General features: G+C 58.4%; 1 protein-coding gene across 8 annotated transcripts in view; it reads right to left on the bottom strand.

Annotated features, from left to right (window-relative positions):
- Nucleotides 1–17,834, bottom strand: part of KIF1A (kinesin family member 1A) — a 42,528-nt gene that overhangs the window by 5,177 nt on the left and 19,517 nt on the right. For 4 of the 8 annotated variants that reach the window (XM_068201246.1, XM_068201251.1, XM_068201250.1 and 1 more), the window contains 28 exons: nucleotides 17,639–17,718; nucleotides 17,295–17,401; nucleotides 16,656–16,739; nucleotides 16,358–16,538; nucleotides 16,204–16,276; nucleotides 15,862–15,955; nucleotides 15,602–15,750; nucleotides 15,268–15,446; nucleotides 15,042–15,179; nucleotides 13,967–14,227; nucleotides 10,402–10,520; nucleotides 10,234–10,319; nucleotides 9,820–9,958; nucleotides 9,014–9,182; nucleotides 8,599–8,689; nucleotides 8,102–8,220; nucleotides 7,890–7,945; nucleotides 7,127–7,235; nucleotides 6,933–6,999; nucleotides 6,760–6,844; nucleotides 6,323–6,428; nucleotides 4,335–4,361; nucleotides 2,890–2,913; nucleotides 1,360–1,474; nucleotides 990–1,123; nucleotides 784–845; nucleotides 528–673; nucleotides 63–275 (listed from right to left, as the gene is read on the bottom strand). In XM_068201246.1, the coding sequence (XP_068057347.1) occupies nucleotides 63–275; nucleotides 528–673; nucleotides 784–845; nucleotides 990–1,123; nucleotides 1,360–1,474; nucleotides 2,890–2,913; nucleotides 4,335–4,361; nucleotides 6,323–6,428; nucleotides 6,760–6,844; nucleotides 6,933–6,999; nucleotides 7,127–7,235; nucleotides 7,890–7,945; nucleotides 8,102–8,220; nucleotides 8,599–8,689; nucleotides 9,014–9,182; nucleotides 9,820–9,958; nucleotides 10,234–10,319; nucleotides 10,402–10,520; nucleotides 13,967–14,227; nucleotides 15,042–15,179; nucleotides 15,268–15,446; nucleotides 15,602–15,750; nucleotides 15,862–15,955; nucleotides 16,204–16,276; nucleotides 16,358–16,538; nucleotides 16,656–16,739; nucleotides 17,295–17,401; nucleotides 17,639–17,718 (3,213 nt within the window). The remainder of the gene's footprint in view (nucleotides 1–62; nucleotides 276–527; nucleotides 674–783; nucleotides 846–989; nucleotides 1,124–1,359; nucleotides 1,475–2,889; nucleotides 2,914–4,334; nucleotides 4,362–6,322; nucleotides 6,429–6,759; nucleotides 6,845–6,932; nucleotides 7,000–7,126; nucleotides 7,236–7,889; nucleotides 7,946–8,101; nucleotides 8,221–8,598; nucleotides 8,690–9,013; nucleotides 9,183–9,819; nucleotides 9,959–10,233; nucleotides 10,320–10,401; nucleotides 10,521–13,966; nucleotides 14,228–15,041; nucleotides 15,180–15,267; nucleotides 15,447–15,601; nucleotides 15,751–15,861; nucleotides 15,956–16,203; nucleotides 16,277–16,357; nucleotides 16,539–16,655; nucleotides 16,740–17,294; nucleotides 17,402–17,638; nucleotides 17,719–17,834) is intronic. The other 4 variants (XM_068201253.1, XM_068201247.1, XM_068201248.1 and 1 more) reach the window with 3 other exon arrangements.

Here is a 17,834-nt window from a genome sequence, read left to right as displayed (position 1 = left end):
CACCCTGTGGAAGCCACTTCCTGGCTTCATCCCGGCAAGCTGGGTTTGCTGCAGGATGCTACCTTCACAGCCAGCTCCTTCTGCCTCTCGCTGGGGGTCTCAGGGGGAGAGGTGCGGCTTTCAGGTGCTCCATCAGCAGAGAGTGGGGAGGAGATGCAGGAGGTGCTTCGGGACTCAGAATCCTCACTGGAGCAGGGGGACAGGGTCTCCATGCCCAGGCGCTGGGTCGTCTCCAGCTTCTCGCGCAGTAACAGGTAGTGTCTTGTCTTCTCCACCTGGGCACAGGCACCCAGGGTCAGGGGTGGCCCTCTCCCCCATACCCAGGCCCCCTTAGACCCATTTACTCATTAGCTTTGGATCTGCTGGGATCTGGCTAGCAGTGATGCACAGGAGTACTGGCAGCACAGCCCCATTCCTGCCTCCACCCACAACCAAGATGGCTGAGCCATCCAGCATGGGGAATCCCCCCAGCGCCAGTGGAGCTGTGAATTGCACTGTTTCAGCCAATTTCTAGCCCAGACTCTCACTTCTTGAAGAAGGCTGAGTTTCTCCAGCTCCCACTGATGGTCAAGGATGAGGCTGTCACTGCGGGGCCGCCAGCCAGCCAGGTTCTCCTCTCCCCGGACGTAGGCTACAGAGGTGTCCAGCACACGCCGGCGCCTTCTCTGCATGCCTGTGGGCACAGACACACAGCTGGGGGGACAGACGCACAGCCCCTAACCCAAAGGCCTGGCTGTGCCTCCCTGCCCCAGCTGAATACCTGGGCAGAGGCGTGGCACCCACCTGGGCTGCCGGCATCAGCCACGCGACAGAGGCTGAGCTCGTAGACTCCTGTCACACGGTTGCTGTGGGCAAAGAGAGGTGAGGCATTACTGGCTTTGTCCCTTCCCAGCACCCCAATTTTTTTTAGCCAGGCTGCTGGGATGCCCTAGAAAAGCTCCAGTCCCTAGGTGATGACTCTCCTGTCCCCAAGAGGAGCATCCCGGTACCTCTCAGAAGCCCGCAGGCTGCCGCTGCCAAAAAGATTGCGGATGGAGCGTGAGGCAGGAAGTTTGGCATCCCGGGAGTAGAAGACCATGCAGAAGTCTTTGGTGATGACGGCAGGCTGAGTGCAGTTCTCCATCTGCAGTAGGGCAGAGGGAGGCATCAGGGGTGCTGCAGGGTGGCAGCCCAGCAGGTCTCTCCCTCCCCTGTGCCCAGCAGGTTCCAGTCCTGGGGTCCCACATGGTCCCCACGCACCAAGTTGAGCCCTGCACCCCATAAGCAGTAGCTAAGGAAGGGCTCACGCTGGCTGCACCCCAACAGCAGGGGAAATACCAGACTTTGTTGATGTATAGTGACCCCAAGGAAGGTCCTTGCCTCGATGTAAGCTGACAGGGTGATGTAGATCTTCTCCCGGTAAGGGGTAACACGGTTGAGCAGCAGCGAGTTGTGCATGGAGCTATCCCACGCTGCCTCAAACTGGTAGAAAGTCCTGCCAAAAAAAAAACCAGCAGGGCCAGTAAAACAACCTCCCTGGAACCCTTGGCAGGCGAGCAAAGAGATGTCATCGTCCCCCCCACAGCGCTGCAGCAGGCCTGCAAGGACACACAGACATGCATGCGCAGTGGGGACAGATGGGGACAGCCACTCCAGAGGACACAGGCTCAAGGCAAAGGGCACAAGGCATGGTGGGAAGAGGACACGGTACCCTTGAAATGGCCAATGGACCGGGGTTTTGGGGAGGCAGGACCGCGGGAGGAGTGGGGGCTCAGATGGAGTGCAGGCAAGGCAGAGCAGGCTAGGAAGGCAAAGAAGGGCGAAGGAGGGTTCATGCCCCACCCCTGTGTTCAGAGCGGGGGTTGCCACCCCCAGTGCACCCGGGCCAGTCCCCACCATCCAGCCTGGGGCACAGCACCTCCCAGTCCCTGCCAGGAGCGGCTGTTGCCATTTGGGTGATGATGGCCAGAAGGGGAAGGAGGGAGGATGCTCAGCACTGGGGGTGTGCTGCCAGCCCACCTCTGGGAGCACAGCCCCCCCACCAGCCAGGTCCCCTTCCCCAGGGCTGCCCCGTCTGCCAGCCCTGGGCCCCAGGGAGAAGCTGGGGATTATGATTTGGTGGCCGGCCCCTGTCAGGCTGTCTCCCCTGGCTCTTGCTCAACCCTCATTGCCAGCCCCATTCCCACTCTGCTGCCTCAGGCCCCTTTGCTGTGTTTTCCATGGCTCCCAGGCTGGGAGAAGGAGCAGGGGACATCTCGTCCCACTCACCCATGCCTACAGGATCCTGGAGAGGATGGCACAGCTCACCCAGATCAAGAGTGGTATCTGCCCTCCTTGAGTTGAGCAACCGAGGGTGAGGAAGCAGGAGGTGGCTTTGGTGAGAGAGCATGGGGGATCCCCATTTCACCCCCTGCACCACTCCTGGGCTCCCTCCCGGGTCAGCCTTGGCTTTATGGTACACCCACTCCCCAAAACCGCCCAGAGCTGCTGCGGCCCTGGCTCCCGCCTGAGCATCCTCAGGAAGTTGTGGTTCAGCCATATCTCAATGAGAACACTTCAGCATGTCCCTGAAGCAGCATCCACGTGGCTGAGGAGCAATTTTAACAAGAGCCAGGGCAGCCAGTGGGAGCAGGGAGAGGTTCTCGACTGCAATTTCCCCCATTTTGGAAGAAGAGGGAGAGTGACACTTTCAAAAGGTGTACAAAATACATAACCCCACCGGTGTGAGACACAGCCAAGGCAAAGGATTGCTTTGCAGACAGGTTGCTGAAGAAAAGAGTGCTCCCCAAGGAGGAGGAGGAGAAGAGGAGCCTCAGGGGAGGGGAGAAAGAGCAAAAAGCAAAGGGAGGAGGCAAAGGGGAAGAAGAGAAAAGCAGGAGGGACCAGACCGAGCAGGTGCGCGTGAAATACCTAGTGTCATTTCCCAGCGAAATGCTATAAGTGGAAGGTGACCCAAGGACAAACACACACATGTACACACACAGAAAAACGACAGGTCAGAAGAGCCCCTCTTGAAGGGACTCGCACATAATAGCACCGCTGGCCAAGGGAGCTCCAGCCTAGCTGAACCCAAAATGGGAACCAAAAGGAGCTCAGCGAGGGCAGCCTGGGTGAAAACCCTCTGCCTCCCACTTTCCTCATGGTCCAGCAGCTGGGAAGGAAGCACATGTGCTCCCTATGCCCTTAGCTCTGCCCTTGTGCCATTCCAGGGCAAGGAGCTCCCACCCAGCGTGGTCCCCTGGGACAGTGCCAGCTGGGGGAATGAGATTTCCCACTGCCACTCACACAGCAGGTGACTTTTTGGACCATCCCCTGGTCCACAAGGAAAGCATCACTGTACTGAGAGACCACAGGCAGTGGCAGTGTGAACCCACCTCTCTTGTGGTGAGGGGACTGGATCAATGCTGTATCCACTTTCCTGCACCCTGAGAGGGGACAGAATGCTGCTGCAGGGACAGCTCTGCCCTCGGACATCTCTGAGCACGACCAGCTTTGAGTTGCTGTAGGGAGGACAGCCCTCAGGCACAAAGTTATGTGCCAGGACTCGGGACACTCCATCCCTTGTCTCCCAGGCACACCCCTCTCTTCTTCTGCTACGGGTCACAGTGGTGGCCCCCTTCCCTGAGGCCTCACCAATGCTCCCTTCCAGAGGCTGGTGGCACACCCACAAATCTGGCACCTCTCGCACATATGCCGTGCTCACCCAGTGGTCCCAGCTGGAGCCTGCAGTCCCCAGACAGCCACTGCCCCTTCACACAGGGGTACAACAGTCTGTGCCACATATGCACCCGCTGTCACACCTGCACACAGACACACGCTGCCCGTACGCCGCACCTACACACACAGGACATCCGTGCACAGGGTGGGCAGCTGCTGCCACGCCAACTGCAGTGCTGCCATCGTTACCAGGTGCCCAGGAGAGGGCAGGACAAGCCCCAAAACTTCTACTGTCCTCACCAGCCCTGCAGCTACTCCAAGCAGTACCAGGGGCTGAGCTGGGGCTGGGGCAGGAGACGGTGGAGGGTCTGGCACACTCAGTGCCAGATGCCAGAAAAGATGGGAGAGTAGCAAAGTCGAAAAGCAAGAATAAAACCCAAATCAGGCAATGGAGACGCAGGCGTGCGAAGGGGAGCGGCAGCCAGCCAGAGCGTGGCCCACACGAACAGCAAAAGGGGTCGAGTGAGCAAGAGGTGCCAGCGCTGTAGGGAGGAGGGATGGGGCATGTGAAGGGATGAGGGGCCAGATGTCCAAGTGCTGCCTCTGGCAGGAGTGAGCGTGCCGAGGCAAGGGGGTAGAAAGAAAGAAAGGAGAGAAGAAGGAGGGGTGGAAAAAAAACCAATGGAAACAAATAATACCTAGGCATATCCGAATCAAGAAACTGCCTGCGAAAACACAAAACAATCACATGGTTAGTGTGGGCTTAGATGGGCAGTAGCAGCTGAGGGAAGCGAGGGGGGACACCAGGCACTGCCCCCCGCGCCTCCGCCTTGGGCGCTCGATGCGGGGATGGATGCGTGCTGAGGAGAGAGCTGAACCACTCTCCCAGCCTCTTCCTGAGTGGCTCCGGGGCGCTGGGGAGGGGAAGCCAGGGCTGCTCCAGGCAATGGAGGCTGCGTGGCACAAGGCAGCAAAGCGGGGAGCGCAAGCGGCTGGGAGGAGGGTGAAGTGGGCACTGGCTCTGCTCTCTGCCTTCCTTCTGCCTGTCCTCACAGCTGCAGGGTGAAGCATGCATGTCTGCATGTGGAGTGGAAGTGGAGGGCATTGCAGCTAGCGCCCTGCAGGCAGCTGGCCACCCCCTCCTCCCCCTGCTTCACCATGGGCAGGCTACATGGAATAGATATGGGACAGACATGACATGTGCACTGGTCTGTGCCCCCAGATGGGCCCCCAGTCTCCGTGCTTCTCTCCACACCCCAAGTATCCCCCCAGTCCGAGCCGTGTCCCCTTGTCCTGCAGGACTCACGGCGTGAAAGGCAGAGCAGGAGGCACATCCCTCCTGCCAGGCTACTTTAGGCATGCCCAAGATCCCATATGGCTGCATCTGGGACCAAACAATCAAACAGATCAGGAACTGACAAAAAACTGCGCAGCCCCAAGAGCCCACAGGTGCTACAGCCACCCAGCTCCCAGTAAAAAAGCCACCACTGCTCCACTGGGCTGGGCTTTCCTCATCTGACCATCCCCATCTGGCCTCCTTCTGTATCCCCAAGGCTGTGACAAAGTCTCCTGGTCCGACATTTGCACGCGTGCTGACCCCAGGACTCGCCTCTGCTGCTCAGATATTCTGTGCCAGTTCCTCTGCCAGGTCCAGGAGCTGCCCTGAGAGTGCTCAGGGTACCAAATCCTATCCAGATCCCCATCATTCCCCCAAAACCTCCCTGCCTTGGGACAGGCCTCCTTGGGACAGTGGTGATCACAAAGCAGATGAAGGAAAAAGTGGTCCCCATTCCTTGCCAGGGTGTTCCTACATCAGTGACCACAACGCACACAGCCAAGGACCAGTCCTGCTGCTCCCAGCGCTGGCAGCGACCATCCCTGTCTCATTGCAGCTGCCTGCATGCACACATTGTGGCCAGAGACCCCCACCAGTCCCCCGAGTTCCACCAGTAGCCCTGGTGCAGAGGAGAGCTCTGCCCTCCATACCCACGACTCCCCCTGCCACTGCAGGACTCACACAGGGAGATCTTGAAGAGAAAAAAATCTTCTGGTCCTGTTTCTTTCACACCCTGCCAAACCTACAGTGGGGACACCTTTAAGCAACCTGGTCTAGTGGAAGGTGTCCCTGCCTGTAGCAGGTTTTGGAATGAGATTATCTTAAAAATCCTTTTCAACCCAAACCACTCTGTGGTTCCGTGACAGCCCCCTGGGATAGGCAGGAAGGGATGGGCATCCCTGGAGTCACCCACAGGGGGTGGGAATGGCTTTCCTGCATTACTTACACACAGATAGGGATCTGCCATGGATGCCAAGTGACCTTTCCAGCAATTCTGCTGGAACACAGGACAAATAGCCCTTCCCTCTAGCCATGGAGCTGGGACATCCTCCTGGCACCAGCACCAACCGCCTCCCTGTGCCAGCCCATCACAGCCAGCACCAGAGAGCAGGACCCACACACAAATTCCCTTTAGTGCCCTCCCCAGCACAGCGAGACACTGGGGAGGAGGAGGACGGTGGTTGGCAGCCCTGTACCCCAAGACCCCATGCAGCTTCAGAAAAACCCTGCCTCAAGGCAGCCGTGGGTCAGCAGAAGGGCCAAGAGCCTTCTAGGGGAAAGGGGGGCTGCTACTCAACCCCTCATCCCTCACCACAGCAGGGGAAGAGCAAGAATAAAAGCATCACGCACCGGTCATCCTGGGAGGGGTGGATGTACCCAGAGGAGAGGATGTTCAGGGACAGAATGTTGGGGTCGATGAGCGACTCGTCTGCCTCTGGGGTGTTCCGGATTCGACCTGCAAACACAGCACGGAGTTGCCTCTGAGGTGACAGGCAGTGGCCCTGTGAGGGTCCCCATGAAGGCAGGGGCAGACTGCCTGCCTGCAGCCCCCCCTGGCCATTCAACACCAGAGATCCTGGTCCAACTCCTGGACACGGGGGCAGGGACTGAGGTGTCCTGCCCATGCAGTGTCCCAGTGTCACCTGCCAGGCAGCCGCTGCTTTACTATTGCAGGGCAGGAGGGGAGACAAGGCATAAAGCTCCATGTGGGAGCATGGGAATGTGGGCAAGAAACAGTCCAAGAGGATGCCTGGGAGCTCAGTGGGCTGGGGGCTGGCTTGGCTTACCCACAACCAGCTCCCGTACTTCCTTCCAGCGGATGAGGCTGCCCGTTTCATGCACCAAGGTGACACTGATTCTCCTCTGGATGCCCTGAGACCCACGAGGCCAGAGAGAAGGGACAGTAGTTAACACAGGTCCTGCAGGAGTCAGCTAGGACAGCACCATGGGCAGAGAGTACCTGATGAAGGAGGAAGGTCCCATGGCATGGCATGCCTCCACGGTGGTCCACAACAGCAGGGATGTAGCTGGAAGAGAGGATTGCAGCATGAAGCAGAATCCTGCCAGCCTGTCCAGAGGTGCTGAGCACTGGGCAAATCCCTCGCTGCCTCCCTCTCCCTCTCCCTCTCCCTCTCCCTCTCCCTCAGGACTTACTCGCCATTGGCCTCCAGCTCACAGATCTCAAAGAAGACCATCAGGTCGTACTTGCACTGGCAGGGGCCAGCACTGGGCCGAGTCATGGTGCTCAGCTTTGTCGCAGGCACTGCAGTGGGTCAGGAAAAACAGGTAAGAGGTTGAGCCTGCTGCTGGCACTCAGCATGAGGAATATGATGGCAGGGGAAGGGCAGGGCAGGCAAGGACTTCAGGGCATGCATACAGGCAGCAACAAGAGCCTCATCCCAGGGACCTTCCTGATCACTGGCAGTGCTTTTTCCCTTGCCCAGCACTGGGTGTCAGCAAGAGACCGGCCTCACCCATCCCCAGGTGCACACAGTGTGCCTGCAGGCTTGGCACAGACACATCCCAAAACACACAGTGCTGCCCCAGGCACTGCTCAGGAACAACCAGAGGGAGGCTCCCCCTGTGCTGGTGTTTTGACTGTACAGCCAAACCCTCACAGCTGGGTCTCATCAACTGTGCCACCCTGCAGGACATTGGGGCTGGGTGGCCATCTGAGCCACCCAGGACAAGGAACCTCCTCCCTGCTGTTCTGCAGGAGGTGAGATGGGGGCTTTCCACCTGTTGAGTACCGTGGAAATGGGTGTCTAGGGCTTTTGAGTGCCAGGGCCCATAAAAAATAAATAAAATAGTACATTTTGTGGTGCTTCTGGGGTCCTAACTGGTCCCTCTGGGGAAGGGGGAGCACCTAGCATGGAAACTACAGATGGGCACAGGAGTAGGAGGCCAGGTTCCCTACCTGGTTTGGAGAGTGGCATCACACGGGGGAAGTGGCGTCGGGATGGTCTCAGTGGGCTGCAGACAGAAGTAGCTTGGTTATAGCATCCCCAGGGACCCCCAGACCCAGCCAGCCCCACCTATGCCTTGGGGCCACCCTGGGTCCCCAGGCAGCCCACGGCACCAGAAGCCCCTAGCACAGCCAGGGGCTGGGGGTGGCCCCGATGTGCCCACCTCAGGACATCCTTGCAGAGAGGTGGGAAGGGGTGCTGCTGGTAATGGCCAAACACCTCGAACACAATTGGCTGGCTCTTGATGTATTCGATGAAAGATTTTGTCACCTCCACAGCGATCTAGAAGAGAAAGAGCTGCTGAGGCACTGACAGTGCAGTTTATTTGGGAAGGGGGATAGAGCCAGCAACAGCACCTGGGGTGTGGAAGGGTGTAAGACTGTGAGTCCCCGGCACCCCCTCCCACTCCTCCCCCCAATTCAGGGATGCTCTCTCCACCAAGACCACTGCAGTGAAATCCCAGCCTTTTCAGGTGGATGGCAGTGGCTTCTGGTGTTTTTCCTGCCTGTCCACCAGGTCTAAGCCTGGCTTAGCTGGGTGTCTGTGAGGGGCTGGGAAAGGCAGGAGGAAGCTGCTTCCCTGGGAGAGGATCCAGCCAATGGTCCTGCAGAGACCCCAGCAGCTGCAGGAGCAAAGGGGTGGCAGAAGAGGGGTACGCACATTTTGGACATGATAGAAGCCCAGGGGTGGCCCCCGTCCTGTGTTCTTCAAGGGTTCTGTTGAAAAGGCCTCATCATGGCGATGGATGAAGCTGTGGAGGGAAGGAAGGTTGTTCAGGGGCTGTGGGATGGGGACGTGCTGGAGCAGGGAGAGGAGTGAAAGCAAGGGACCACAACAAGAGCCTGTTCCCCCTGGGGCTGCTGCCTGCACAGGACTGCCTGAAGCTGATGGGAGTCTCTCCTTGCCTTTGCCAGTGACTAAGCAAGTGCTTGGGCAGACTTCACAGCCCTTGGTTTTGCCTCCCCATCCACAAGGGGCTCAGGGGTGGAGGAAACTTCCCAAATTCACCACGAGCCCCCAGGTGATGGCTGCAGCTTGGTGGAAGAAGCAGGGCTGGGGGGCACTAGGGGCTCACTTGAACTGGCAGAAGATGTCAGCGTATTCTGCAGAGATGCTGGAGGCTTGCAGGACTGTCACACGGAATGTGAAGATGCTGCCCAGCTTCAGGTGGTCCAAAGCCACCTCCAGTGGCCCATCCGGTGCAGGCTTCTCTGGGCTGTCCAGAAGAAGATCCTCTGGGGTCACTGCAGGGAGGAGAAGGCCCTTAGCAAGGCAGGGTGTCTTCCCCTCAGCGTTAGGAACATTTAGGAACAATGTTGATATGCTGGAGCATGTCCAGAGAAGGGCAACAAGGCTGCTGAAGGGTCTGGAACACAAGTCCTTGTTCAACACAGCTGGAGCAGCTGAGGGTGTTTAGCCTGGAGAAGAGGAGGCTGAGGGGAGACCTCATCACTCTGCAACTCCCTGAAAAGAGGGTGTGGCCAGGTGGAGGGTGGTCTCTTCTCCCAGACAACCACTGACAGAATAAGAGGACACAGCTGCACCAGGGGAGGCTTAGGTTGGACATTAGGAATTAGTTGTTCACAGAAAGGGTGACTGAGCATTGGAAGGGGCTCCCAGGGAGATGGTGCAGTCACTGTCCCTGGAGGTGTTTAAGAAAAGCCTGGGTGTGGCACTCAGTGCCATGGTGGTTGACAAGGTGGTGTCAGGTGATAGGTTGAACCCGATGATCTCAAAGACTTTTCCCAGCCTAGCCGACTGTGATTCTGTGATTCTGTGTGCCAGCAGCCCCCCACTGGAGCAGTGGGCTGTCATTGCTGGGGAGGGTGCAAGAGGCTGGGTGCAGGGAGCCACTCCCATAGTGCCTGTCACACTCCTCACCTGCACAGGTGTTGTTGTTGACTTCATCGGCAGACGGACCCACGTCGCTGACCTGCCCCTGGCCTTCCACTATGCGCAGCTCCTCCTGAGAGGTCCCCGAGCGAGACATCCCGACAGCTGGGCACGACTCTGACTGGAACTGAGCCAGGAGTGGAGTTGAGGGATTCTGGTGGTCCCCAGGGTGGTCCTGCTTGCACCACCAGCAGCATCCCAAGCACCAGGCACCTCTAGCTCTCCTCTCCCACCCCACGGGCGAGAGCAGGATGCACCAGTGGGTGCCTGAGGCCTGGTGGACTAAGAACACATTCCTTTCCCTCCACCTCTAGGAGAATGGGGGCCCCATGGGGAAGCCCTGAGGTGGCAGGCAGGGATCTGGGGTCCATGGGCATCCACCAAGAGCCGGGCCCACCTTACCTTCTCAAAGTGCTGGTCGTCAAAGGAGATCTTGGCTGTCCCTGATTGTCGCACGCCAGAGCCATAGTCAGGGGCTTCTTCATCCGCTGGAGGAGAGATGGGGGTGAGCCAGCACAGAGGGTGCAGGGGATGCAAGGGGCACATTTTGCAGGGGGGGTTCCCTCCTACCTGAGATGGCCTGGACAGCCACGCGCAGGAAACCCTTCACCTCGCCCTTCTCGCTGACGATGGCCACGCGATGGACCAGGGGCACGGGGTAGAGGAGGTTGCTCAGGTAGACAAAGGCCCTGCCAGAGAAGGGGGGGACACACAACAGGGGGGAGAGCGGTCACTGCTCCCACCCGTGAGTCCCCAGGCACGGCTGGCGTGGCCGGCAGTGGCCGGGATCCCAGGTCACTGCTCAGGGCGCGACCGCAGCGCTGCAAAGCAAAACTAAAGAGAAGGCAGCCAGGGCCAGGCGAAGGGGCTGGGGGCAGCGGGCAGGCAGCGTGCCGCGGGCAGGAGGGTGGGCAGGAGGGTGGCACACGCCATGGACAACACCACAGAACACACCAGACTTGCAGACCTCTCCGACTGTCACCTCCATGGCAGGCAGGAGGGGAGAGGGCTGCGCTGGTGCCACCGTGAAGCCGTAGGGCGAGAGGACCTTCTGTGTGGTACAGAGCTGGAGAACTTGGGCAGGAGGTGCTGCAACATGACTAGGGGGGCAGCTGCAGAGTCACCACGGGGAGGACAGGGGCAAGACAGGGGGGAGGAAGGGTGACAAGGGAGATGGAGGCTGTCAGGAGTGAAGGAGGTTAGAGGACAAGGTTCCTGGACCTCCAGAGGTGAACCTGCTGGGGGTTCATGGCCCTGGCTCTGCCCGCCGTGTTGGAGACCACTGGGAGGGAGGCTGCATGGTGTGGCTGGCAGCCTCAGGTTGTGCATCCCCCCTCCCCATCTCTTCCACACATGGCTTCGGGGTCCTGGGCCACCTGCCAGCACATCACAGGGATGTGATGCCTGGCAAGTCTGAGCCTCCCTGCTCTCCTCTGAAGTATCCAGGTTACCAATGCCACCACGGCGAGGTGCCACGCCGGAGTCCAACACGATGGCTGCACCATGTCCCTGTCAGCACCTCCTGTCACGCCACTGCTCTCTGCTTCTCAAGCATGTTGGGTCCTCTTGCTGCCTCCCTCCGCCTCACTGTCAGCTTCCAATGGTCATCCAGCTCTGGCCATGGTGGCACGCTGTACCCTCCGTAGAGTCACCTTTGGCACTGAGCTCTCTGCCAAAAGGTGTGAGCTAGCAGCACCACTTCCAGCAAGACGAGGCGTGGGGTGCCCGCCACCTCTCCCTGTGGCACCTGCCAGCATCTTGAGGTGGGGTGGGGTGGGATGGTGCTGGGGGCTGGCCAGGACATCTCTGCTTGAGGAGGCTCCCAGAGGGTTGCATCTCCAGGCGGCTGCTGTGCTGCTCAGGGCATCCCAGCCTCACAGGAATCTTCATATACAGTGGCACTCCAAAGTGCCCAGGGGGCTCTTGCAGCCCTGCACTTGCACCCTGACCCCCAAGTCTGGAGATTCCCCCTGCTCTGGTGACTCCCATTGACCTTCAACTGCTCCACAAGGCTTTTTCCACCCAAAGCATCTCAAAGGACTCAAGTTCTGGAAGCAGCTGATGCCAAACCATTATCTCCTGATGGGCCTGCCTCAACCCATCTCTTCTCAGATGTCACTGGGAACAAGTGGTCAGACCATGGCAGGGCTTCCCAGCAGGACTTATGGCTGGGGCAGAGCCCTGTGCCCACAGGGAACTCTCGGAAGCGCAGGAATCTGTGCGTGCCCACCCACCCAAAATCACCGGGCAGCTGGAGTGGAAGCTGAGGACTGGAGAGGGCAGGGAAGAGTGGGAAGGAGGTGGGGCAGGCAGGGAGGAGGGGGACAAGTGTGTCACTAGAGGAAGGAGGGCAGGGACACTAACCACAAGATTGGTGAGGTGCAAAGATGGCATGCTCAGATCAAAGAAAAGCCTTTCCAAAGGAAGATAAAAGTGAAAGGACCCCAATTTTTGCTAAAGCTTTGAAGAGATAGAGCCAGCAGCTAAAAAAAGAATTAAAAAAACCCTTAAAATAACCAAAATTAAAAAAATGAAGAGAGAAAGAGAGAAAGAGAGAGAAAGAGAGAGAGAAAGAGAGAGAAAGAGAGAGAGAAAGAGGAGAGAAAGAGAGAAAGAGAAAGAGAAAGAGAGAGAGAGAGAAAGAAAGAAAGAAAGAAAGAGAAAGAAAGAAAGAAAGAAAGAAAGAAAGAAAGAGAAAGAAAGAAAGAGAAAGAAAGAAAGAGAAAGAAAGAAAGAAAGAAAGAAAGAAAGAAAGAAAGAAAGAAAGAAAGAGAAAGAAAGAAAGAAAATCAAAGACAAGGATCCAATCATAAACCAATCCAAGCACACTTCACAAGAAATGTGGCCGGCGGAGCTGCTGCGCGGGGAGCCAAACCCAGGGCAGACTCAAAAGAAGTCAGGAGGCACCAAGCTCTGGGGAACACGCCCCCGGCATGGAGTGGGGCCGCTGCCACAGGGCCTTATCTGGTTTTTTGAGGTGCCCTTGAGAGTTTTGGGGTTGTTTTGATATGTTTTTTTTTTCTTTTAAATAAGGAAAAAGGAAAAAAGAAAATAAAAGGGGAAGAACCCAGCTCTTTCGGTCTGAGGCTGCAGGACTCTTACCCCACCTCCACCCTCTCTGCCTGCTTTGGTCCCTCCTTCCCACCGTGCTGCTTGGCTCTGGCACACCGAGGAAGAGGAGCCCCAGCTCATCCCGGTCAGGGAGCCCCTGCCTGAAGCAAAGGCTCTCAGAACAGCTCCTGGTGCACACCCCCTTGGGAAAACCCCAGAGAAAGTTGGCAGCTCCTCATACCATTCTAGGGATGGGCAGATGGCTCCAGGTTTGGTGGCACAACCAGGTTTGGGGCAGCTGGTGGGCTTCTCCAGGCCAAGACTGATGGAGCCCAAGGGGGTCTCCAGCCAACAGGTATGAGAAATCAAAGTTTCTTGTCCTTGGCTCTGGCTAAAGAGGAGCTGGAGCCTACACCCAGGTCCCCACAACTTCCCTGGACATCTTCTATGCCAAGTTGGCAGGTATGGCCCCAAGCTAAGCACTGGCTGGAGCTGGGAAGAGTAAACACTGCTTTTGGCACTCTGTTCTGCACCCAGCTTTCCACTCACTTCCCTCAGCTTCATCCCCAACAACCACTTAGGGACACCCAAGCCTCCAGATTCAGGAGGGCTCACCCTGACCAATGCAGCCAGGATAGCCAAGCCAGTGCCAGAGGCACACAGGGTTTTGAAGTGCCTGTGTGCCCCCAGTCAGCACCATAGGGTCACCCCAAGCCAGGTGGAAGGTGCTGCTTCCTGGGACAGAAATACCCAAGACCAAGACCCCCAGGTGGCTCCCCTGGTTCCTTTGGTGTTGGAGACACAGCAGAGCTCTCCTTCTCAGAAGATCTCCCAAAAAGGTGCCTGCATAAACGAAGGCACCATCCGCCTTCCCCTGCCATCCCTTTCCCCCGCTGCGCTTCTCGCAGCCCTACCTCAGCGGGAACCTCACCACCCCGCCAGGCGCCCGGGCTTGGCGGCAGTGCCAGGCGGCCACCCCCTGCACCTCCGGGATGCCCCGGAGGTGGGAGTCGTGTCCAAAAGCAGTTCCCTCATGCGAAAGAGCTAGGTCCTTCCCGGCATGCTCTCCTAAAACCTCACCAACCTTCCTACTAAACTGAACAGGGGGAAGCGGTCGTAAAATGGATCCCGGCCATCACACAGCGGGCACTCCGGAAAGATGTCTTCCTCCAGGTCCTCCTCCTCCTCCTCCTCCTCCTCCTCCTGCCCCTGGTGCTGCTCGTCAGCAGGCTCGGTGATGTCGGAGTCGGGGTTCGAGAAGGTAGGGGAGGGGGTGAGATCAGCCATGCGCTCGCTCATGCATGTGTTGAAAAGAGGAGAGCTGTTGCAGCCAGAGATATCTGAACTAAGGTTAGTACAACAAGATAGAAGACATGTTAACACCAGCTGTTCCAAACAGAAAGAACAGGAATTTTGCTTTTTTTGTTTTCTCTTGGTCAGGTTTTGGGGTGGGTTTTTTGTCTGCTTAAATCAAGGGACATTGGGAACAAAGACCTGCCAATCTGGCGCATCTCTAAAGCCACCAACAGCCAGACAAAAGAGCAACCCAAGGAACCAGTGTGAATGTTGGGGCCACCCTTTGCTGGGTTTGCAGGGAACGCAGGGACAGAGCAGGTGGCACAAAGGCTCGCCACTATCCCTGCTGCTGGAGAGAATCCCTCCTTGTGCTACAGCACGAGGGAATGCCTCCAGGCCACGCAGCTCAGCCCCCTGCTCCCCCTGCCCTGCCCCAGCCTTCTCCAGGGTGGCCCACCTTCCTTGCTGGCACTGCACCCTTCCATCCGGTGTGCAGGAAGCGCACGGAGACACGCGGCACACACTGCACAGACAGACGCTCAGACACCGGCGCGTGCACAGGGACACATGCCCACCGCGTGGAGGTCACAACGGCACAGGCTCCCTGCCTGCTGGACGGCCAGGGCCCTGCACCCCCCAAGCTGGAGCCCGTGGCTCGCAGCGCTGGGTTTCGGCAGGCAGCGGGAGCGTTGCCAGCAGCTCGTGTGCCCCTCGGGGCGCTGGCAGCCAACACGGAGGAGAGCCATCGCACTGGAGCCCACGGGGGCGAGTGCCCCGCACGTGGTGGGCAGCGCTGGCAGCGTGTCCTCCTGCAGGACTGTCTGCGGGTCCCAGCCGCGCTTCGAAGGAGCCAAAGCGCTCACCTGCCGACCAGCCTGAACCAGGGAAAGCGGTCGTAGAAAGGGTCTCCACCAGTCACCACATTGTCACAGTCCTCGATGACACTGGAAGGCACTTCTGCTGCTCGGTCATACATCTCACGCATCAGGTCCAGGCGCTGCCTGCAGGCAGAGGGGATTGCCGATGGTGGCAGTGAGACACAGGGCTGTGGGCACCCAAACCCTCCCGGCACAGACATCTCTCACCCACCTCAGCTTCTCCAGGGTCCAGTAATGTGTTGCCCCGTTCTTCTGGTCCTGCACCTCTACAGCCACGATGGTCCTGGGGAACGGCCGCTTCTCCCGGTCCTTGGCAGCATCGGGAGGCAGCAGGTCGGGAGGGAGAGGCGAGTACAGCGTGTCCGTGAGGAGCACAAACTGGAACTGGACCTGGAGAGGGGCAGAGGGGCTGGTGAGACACCTGGGAGGGCAGGAGGCTTCATGTGCAGCTTCTGGTGACCGCTCCTCAGCACCTCCTGGCTGCCTGCTCCCATGGCCTCTGCTGTGGGTGCTGCAGCCGGCCAGAAAGGAGCCCAGCCACTCACCTTCTTTTTCAGCTCCACGCTGATGGCATTGGCTTCCTTGAGGAAGATAGCGTTGCCCCAGAGGAGGTCACGGAGGGAGGTGAACTGGTACCACTTCCACTTCCTAAAGGCCCAGAGGGCGAGCTCGAATTCCCGCTCTGTCCACTGCACTGTGGGGACATGGAGGGACAGTGACTTCACTACCAGGACATTGACCCACAGCTCACTCTTAATGCTCCCACAGAAAGCATCAAAACATCATGGCGGCTCCTAGCCCTCACCTTCATCCTCAGGTTCTTCCTCCTCCTCATTTGCCTCAGGGTAATATCTAGAATCCATCTGCTTCTGCAATGCCTCCAGTTTGCTCTCATAGTCCTGGGGGAAACAGGAAGAAAGGTGATGCCACCCACTGGTGTGACCTTCCTCTACGCTGCCACATCACACTCCTCTTCCCTGCAGGAACACGACCTCCTCCCTCCTCTGGATCAGTGCTCGTGGTGACAACTCCAGGAACAACACATTCGCTCCTATTTTTAGAACACAGATCCACCCCACACAAACATCTGCCAGGATTTCAGTCATGCCTGGGCAGCCTAGGAAGGAGCCATGTCCCGGCCACCTACCAGCCTCTGCTGCTCCAGAAGGTAATTTGCCTCTTCCCGCTCCCTCCGGTACTGGTCCTCCAGTTCCTGAAGCCTAGGTGGAAATGGGGAAGGAGAGGATGACCAAGCTGGAGGTGAACACTCAACTCCCCAGCACCTCAGGCCATGCTCTCACCGCTGCTCCATCTCCTGTTTCATGTCGATGCCTTGCTTCTCCAGCAGCTCTCTCTGGGCAAACGCCCAGTCCACGGGCTCTGCGGGGGTCTCGGCGCACGGGGTCCGCTCGCGCTCCTGCCGAGCCTGCTCGGGGTGGTTGAAGCGGAAGACGTGGCTCTTCCCCATGATGATGCGGTTTCCTGCAGCGATGTGCACGGGGGAAAGGTGTAGGGTTAACGTGGGACAAGTGCAGGGCCCCCATGGCAGGGAGGAAGGCGGGTTGGAGCAGCTCTGGTGTGCCAGCCCCAGGAACCCACCTGAGCGCAGGATGCTGGGCTCTGTCACCTTTTTGCCATTCACGTAGGTGTCAGCACCTTCACAGGGCTCCAGGGTCACTATCACTGTGGAGATGGCAGGAAGGGGAGAGATGGGGAAGCAGAAGGATGAATCTTGTATGTCTTGCTGCCCTGCTCCAGCAGCCTCAGGAAGGGAGAGCCACCCCAGCCACCAGCAGCACCCACCCCGTGGGCAGCTAAGAGGACTCAGCCAACCTGATGTTAATCAGAGCAGTCCCGAGGAATAAGGGCAGCTGGACACTACATGTGGGAGGAGACCAGAGCATCCCCAGGCTCCTCTCCCACAGCCCCTTCACACTCAGGTTCCTGCCATTTTGGGGGATGGATTCTGCGCCACATCCTGAGCAGGGGAATCATCCACAGTCTGCTCAGCCATCCTGCCCTGATCTCCTCACCTTACTTTCTTCCCACATGCCTTGTGCGAGCTCCCCTGCCATGAGGGCAGTACATGAGGGATGCAGCTCGTCTGGAAGCATGGAGTAGCCATGCAGTAAAGCCCAAGCAGTTTGAGGAGGGCAGGACATTCATCTGGGGCAGGGGCTGAGGACATGCAGAGGGATGTGTCCCCAGGGCAGTGAAGCCCCTCTAGACAAGCAATACCTTCACCACCAGTTTTGGTGTCGCTGCGGAACAGGCAGTGCTCTTCTTTAATGAAGTGCCCGCTGAGAACGATGTCCTGCCTCTTCTCAGCATCTTCCCGGCCAACCCTGCAGGGGAAATCCAGCTCAATTCTCCCTCCAAGCAGCCTCTCCTGACTCTCCCCCCAGCCCCATCCTTGGAGCTCACAGGAGCAACCCTTGGTGCACTGCAAGACCAAAATCTTTGGGGATGCCCTGGAAACAGTGCCCAGCCTGGGGACAGCTGTCACCCCACTGCCCAGTTGGGGAAGTCAGGCACTGAGATATGGACAATGCTCCCACCTCTCCATGGGACGCGGCTCTCACCTTGTTATCCCATCCTTGATGTAGTAGAGAAGACACTCGGACATGAGCGGATCCTCGTTCAGGTTGACCAAGTGCGGTGTCTGGGAGAGACAGACAAGGAGACATCCCTGAGTGCCCTGCCTGCCCGGGCACTGAGGGTGCTCTGAGGAAGGTGGGAGCTCAGCAGCACTGCAGGCTGCCCCTGCACAGGCTCTCC

The sequence above is a fragment of the Anomalospiza imberbis genome, chromosome 10 (genome assembly GCF_031753505.1).
Source record: "Anomalospiza imberbis isolate Cuckoo-Finch-1a 21T00152 chromosome 10, ASM3175350v1, whole genome shotgun sequence".
NCBI lineage: Eukaryota > Metazoa > Chordata > Aves > Passeriformes > Viduidae > Anomalospiza > Anomalospiza imberbis.
Note: the sequence above shows the minus strand (reverse complement) of the source record. Positions and strands in the feature narration are given on the sequence as shown.